The sequence below is a fragment of the Lithobates pipiens genome, unplaced genomic scaffold (assembly GCF_037356315.1).
Source record: "Lithobates pipiens isolate NorthernLeopardFrog02 unplaced genomic scaffold, aLitPip1_a1.2 Scaffold_22, whole genome shotgun sequence".
Classification (NCBI taxonomy): Eukaryota; Metazoa; Chordata; class Amphibia; order Anura; family Ranidae; genus Lithobates; species Lithobates pipiens.
Genome location: NW_027507784.1, coordinates 127,725,753 through 127,731,752, shown reverse-complemented (window position 1 = coordinate 127,731,752; position 6,000 = coordinate 127,725,753). Strand labels below are relative to the sequence as shown.

At 40.7% G+C, this 6,000-nt stretch overlaps 1 protein-coding gene across 1 annotated transcript in view; it reads right to left on the bottom strand.

The window, feature by feature from the left end:
* Positions 1 to 1,039: 1,039 nt before the first annotated feature.
* Positions 1,040 to 6,000, bottom strand: part of COPS8 (COP9 signalosome subunit 8) — a 39,139-nt gene continuing 34,178 nt past the window's right edge. Inside the window, exons 6-7 of the mRNA XM_077448241.1 lie at positions 2,896 to 2,958; positions 1,040 to 2,387 (exon numbers count right to left, since the gene is read on the bottom strand). Coding sequence (XP_077304367.1) covers positions 2,308 to 2,387; positions 2,896 to 2,958 — 143 coding nt within the window. The 3' untranslated portion in view covers positions 1,040 to 2,307. The remainder of the gene's footprint in view (positions 2,388 to 2,895; positions 2,959 to 6,000) is intronic.

Genomic DNA, 6,000 nt, shown 5'->3' with positions numbered 1-6,000 from the left:
CGAAAGAAGGCACACTGACCTATTGCATTAGCAAATCTTTTAACGAATAACGTAAAAATAATCCATTATACAGGTGGTCATCTAGTTACAAAAATCTGACTTACAAACGACTCCTACCTCCAAACGGAGGGAGACAACAGGAAGGGAGAGGAAACCTACCCCTAGGAAGGGAAATTCAATCCTGTAAGTTATTATGGGAAAAAGGTATCTCCACTGAAGCTTTACCACCAAGGCTTGTTTCCACAACAACCCAGATTTTTTTTTTTAATTCAGTTGTCCTTGTGACAGAAAGGGAGGTGAAATCTTCTAAACAGGGGCACAGACAGCAAAGCCAGTATTACAAGGGTGTTAAACCTTACCTATGCAATCAAAAAAGCTTAAAAATTGTTGTTTTTTTGGGCTGGAGCGACACTTAAAAAATTTACCTGTTCCAACTTACAAGCAGATTCAACTTAAGAACAAACCTACAGACCCTATCTTGTTTATAACCCGGGGACCGCCTGTACTCACAAGGCGAGAATATTCTAAAGCATACAATACAATCCACACCGGACCTGACTGACATACATCCACTGTGGATTGTATTGTGAATATTCTCGCCTTGCAAGTAGAATGGATCATTTTTTTTTATTCTTTAAAGAAATTTATGGTAATGCACTAGGTCAGTGAGCCTGCTTTATATTTTTCATCTGTGTATTTAGCTGTTAGCCTGGAGCTCAGCTTTAATAAGTATGGTCAGCGTCTGGTTTCTAGAATGCATTTAAAAAAAAAAAAAAAAAAAATGATTACAAAAATGAGATGTATATTTGGATTCAAAATGTGGTCAAGCTTGAAAACACAAAAAGGCGTAAAAAAAAAAAAAAAAAGAAGAATCATCATGCATCTGAATTGCTGTACTGGATTCTCTCATACCACTAAATGACAGGGGAGCTTTTAAGTCTACCACCATTCAGTATATACCTCCCTATAGCAATTCTGTGGAACATGGTTTCAGACACGTTTTAAATTCTGCTTTGAAATAAAAAAATAATCAAACATCTACAGTATGTGTAATAAACATCTTTTAATGGGTCATTCTCAGAAGATCTTCAAGATCAAAATACAAGTTCACAAAATTAACACCGCTTCGCCTTCCATGCAATGTCTGGAGGGACCATAACCCTGAAGTGCCATATGCTCCATCTTCTTTGCTGATGTTCTTTCAGCTATTAGACAAAATGTACTTGCCATGTTGGGATTAGGCGTAATACAAACATTTTTCTTGATGGTAATTCCATGCATCACTAAACGAGCAATCTACCCATGACATCTATTTCAGTTTTTAGTTGGACTTTGATTATTTGAATTACTTAGATCATGTACCACTGAGAAACGTCCAGAAATAAGAGGACCTTCAGGAATCCAGAGCAAGGGATGGCAGTAAGCTATCCTATTAAAGAATACCTCATCACTAATATCCTCAAAACAGAGCCAGCAAGCAGATAAACTCACCAGCACCAATCCTTTGCCGTATGTTATAGGTGGAGTGACCCTTTAAAAATGCATGTATAACCAAATGCTGCTTGAAAACAGGGAGTGGGTGGTCTTGGCAGTACAGACTGTTGGCTAATAAGCTGAAGGTTCCAGCATCACATCTCAAGCTTCATTTTCCCTGCTGTGACACAAGCAACAGTCACTGTTTTCCTCTGTATACGATGACAACGTTTTTGCAAAAGATTCCAGATACTGATTGACCAGTATATAACCACAACAGAACGGTTGAGAAATGGCAACACCTGATTGTCCAAGAACCTTGTGACACATGCGGTGTCACTATGAAAACAGCCAACAGAAAGTTCCACATGTCTGTAATTACTAGGAGGAAATGAGATGCTAATATATTCCACTACCAGAAAGAAGCCTGGAAAATCTCACTTCGTAAAACAGCTAGAATAGGACAATTCAATAACAGACTACCCTAAGTCATATTAGACTGAAAAGCAAGTATCTATTGCTAAACTTCTGTAAAATAACTAAAACCGCTTTTCTGCCAGAGAGACTTTTGACAAATTACTGTGTAGATGATTGCAAAGTCTTCCTGGCAGCAAAGCGGTTAACAAGTCGAGCCAAGTTTTCAAGTTGGCCCGTTGGTGCCTTCTCCCTCCCACATTAACCCTTTCAGTCCTGAAGCAGCTGAGGCGTTTGCCCAGCCTGTAACGAGTATATAAAATGTGGGGATTTGGAGGTACGGGCAACAAAGTGCAGAGAATCCCCGGCCTGCCGCTCCCTCAGCTTCCTGCATTCTTGATGTCAGGCTGGAAGGGGATGCTAGTTCTCTAGGAAGGCCACGTAGTCAGTGAGTCTCGCCAGCTGCTGTTCGTTGGGGATCAGAGACAGGGGAGCAGAATCTGTGTGTGGAAAGCAGAACAAACCGTTACTCCGACCTCCCGCCCAAAATGTACACACAGTGTTACCATGCTACACCCCACCACCCCCTCCACTAAGACCTGCAGCGCTTTAGGAAATTATGAACAGAACATTTAATGCCTTTCTCCCTCCAGCTCAGACTGTGTGTGAGAAAACTTGCGGGTTATTTTTAGAAGTGGTTTAAATTAAGGAAAAAGGCGGATGTGACCTCATTCCTCATGATTATGAGAAGCTGCCTTTCTTTAGAATAAAGAACATTTGCCAAGTTTTTTTTTTTTTTTTTTTATAAGCTGCACAAAGCTAGCAGTCAAAAAAAAAAAAAAGCATGCAAAACTAATGGTTAATTAAGAAATTCGTAACTAAAGTAATCTGTAGAGATGTAGAAAGATAGCAATTCATGGGAAGGTGAAAGATTTAAAAAAAAAAAAAAAAAAAAGGTACAATATTGAGCCTGCAAATTACACACATTGCGCCTAAATCTCCACCTACCTGGTTTCTTTGGCATTACCATACGTGTAGCAGAATCAGCCTGCCAACCTTGTTCTAGAACTCCTAAAAAAAAAAAAAAAAAAAAAAAATGAAAAAGGAGTTATTGCAAGTCACAGATTTTCGACTATGTAAAATCTAAAGCTCCACACAAACTATGAACTTCAGCTGGTTCCTGTGGGCGATCCTGTCAATTCACTCCGGACTGGCATCCCTCGATTGAAAAACTGAAGGAGCTGGGCAGAAAATTGTCAGGCGAACTGCAGCTGTATTAAATCAGGTGCAGTTGCTGTTTAGGTATTTTGATAGCCAATGGGGCAAGCTGTCAAAATGCATCAGCTGAAGCAGCAGATTCATCCATCTACGCAGAACAGCTGTAATAGCTCATAGACTCAACAGAAAAAAATATATATAAAATGTGTACGGCCGGCTTTAGTCTGACTCTGAAATCATCTATTCTGAGACAAAGTGAAAAGCCAAGGGAAGGCGATCGGGGATGATCAGTTACAAACTGGAGCTGAAATTTACTTTTAGGCTTCATTCACACTTGTATGACCCCATGCAACTTTGGATGGGTGCAACTTAGATGTGTCCCTCTGCAAAGTCGGACCCACTGTTGCATGTAACTTTCATGCAACTTGAGGGTTACCACTGAAGTCTATGGCTCTCAAGTTGCAAGAAAGTCAGACCAAAATAGTGCATGAACTACTTTGAAGTAGCTGCGACTTTAAGTCACACATATATGAATGGTTATAACGGAAAAAGATGGGCTACCACTTGTCAGGGGACTTTGATGTCCATAGCATGACAAGTTGCACAGGTGTGAATGGGGTGTAAAGACTTTAAGAAAGCTGAAGCTGAAGCTTCTCAGAATCTTGGTGTTCATGCTGCTCTTATACAGTCTGCCTCAGCTTTCAGAGATGGGCTCAGATTTCGTATTAGTCCTTGGCCCTCCATTGACAGTCACAGAACAAAGACTCTAAAGTAGTCTAATAAAACGTATATATAGATAGATTATATATATATATATAAAAAACAGATATGTGCAACATTTACTTGCGAACATCATGCAGAGGGTCGATCGAAGAGAATCTTTCCACAAATCAAATGCCAGTTCTCCAAAATCAGTATTACAATTCAGTTTGTGTGATCCCTGGGTGCTTTTCCTTTGACATTCTTTTGCACACATAGCACCAGGCAAGGAGCACCACTAGCCTTTCATTTTAGGCATTGAGAAGTACAGATCTCCCTACTGTTGTGTAAAAAACATAAGTAGGAGAATACCTCCTTTTACCAGCACCATGGAAACACAACAAAGTAAAGAAAATCTCATGGAAAAACTTACGCAGAAACAAGCTTTTAACTTTACATAACCATATAACTGTCTGTGAAATGCTAGCCCTGTCTCTCCATGTGATAAGTAAAAGATCAAGCTAAAAAAAAGCACAGCATCCCCCCCCCCACCCCCCAAAAAAAACTACTGTAATCAGCACAATGTAATTTTTACCAAAACAGAACTATCAAAGAATATGCAAACCCAACATTTCATATTCCTGATATGAGCCTCCTGTACCATGTTTTGTATGAAAAAGTATCCTTTCTCTGTATTGCGTCCGTTGTGGTGTTCCTGTCAGTCCCCCAGCTTTCCTATCAAAAACTGACCACGCTAAGCAGGAGAACACACTGTGGTCAGTTTTCTAGCTGTGCTGGTCCTCACAGATGCTCACTAGGGTTTAGGTCTGGAGACATGCTTGGTCAGTCCATCATCTTTATCCTCAGCTTCTATAGCAAGACAGTGGTTCTCTTGGAGGTGTGTTTGGAGTCGTTATATCACAGTACACGTTGGCATTCATGGTTCCCTCAGTGAACTAAAACTCCCCAGTGCTGGCAGCACTTATGCAGTTCCAAACCATGACAATCCCACCATGCTTGAATGTAGGCAAGATCCACTACTCCTCACCTGGTTGCTCCCACACATGCTCGACACAATCTGAACCAAATAAGTTTATCTTGGTCTCATCAGAACACAGGACATGGTTCCAGTAATCCAGGTCCTTAGTCTGCTTGTCTTCAGCAAACTGTTTACAGGCTTTCTTGTGCATAATTTTTAGAAGAGGCTTCCTTCTAGGATGACAGCCATACAGACCAATTTGATGCAGTGTATGATCTGAGCACTGACATGCTGACCCCAACCCCTTCAACCTCTGCATCAATGCTGGCAGCACTCATACATCTATTTCCCAAAGAAAACCTCTAGATAGGACCCTGAGCATGTGCACTCAACTTCTTTGGTCGACCAAGGCAAGGCCTGTTCCGAGTGGAACTTGTCCTGTTAAACCGCTGTATGGTCTTGGCCATCGTGCTGCAGCTCAGTTTAAGGGTCTTGGCAAGCTTATTATAGCCTAGGCTAGTGATGGCAAATCTTGGCATCCCAGATGTTTGCCAGAGCATCATGGAAAATGTAGTTCCAAAACATCTGGGGTGTCAAGGATCACCATCACTGGCCTAGGCCATCTTTATTTAGAGAAACAATTATTTTTTCAGATCCTCAGAGTTCTTTGCCATGTTGCACTTCCAGTGACCAGCATTAGAGAATGGGATCAATACCAAATTTAACACACCTGCTCCCCATTCACACCTTAGACCTTGTAGCACTAATCAGTCACATGACACCGGGGAGGGAAAATGGCTAATTGGGCCCAATTTGGACATTTTCTCTTAGGGGTGTACTCACTTTTGTTGCCAGCAGTTTAGATAATAATGACTGTGTGCGTTATATTGAGGGGACAGTAAAGTTACACTGTTATACAAGCTGTACACTCACTATTTTACATTATAGCAAAGTGTAATTTATTCTGTGTTGTCACATGAAAAGATATAATAAAAATATTTACAAAAATGTGAGGGGTGTACTCACTGTTGTGAGATACTGTACATACACACAGACCCATTTATACCAAGGCTCTATCAGCCAGTTCAATAACATCACAAGTACTTTTATTTTCTGACAGAGGCACATGATCCTTAGTGCAGCACTAAATGGTGCCCACATAATGGAGTATACATGGGCCAGAGTACATATTCTGCAGTAATAAGTAGCCAGATACC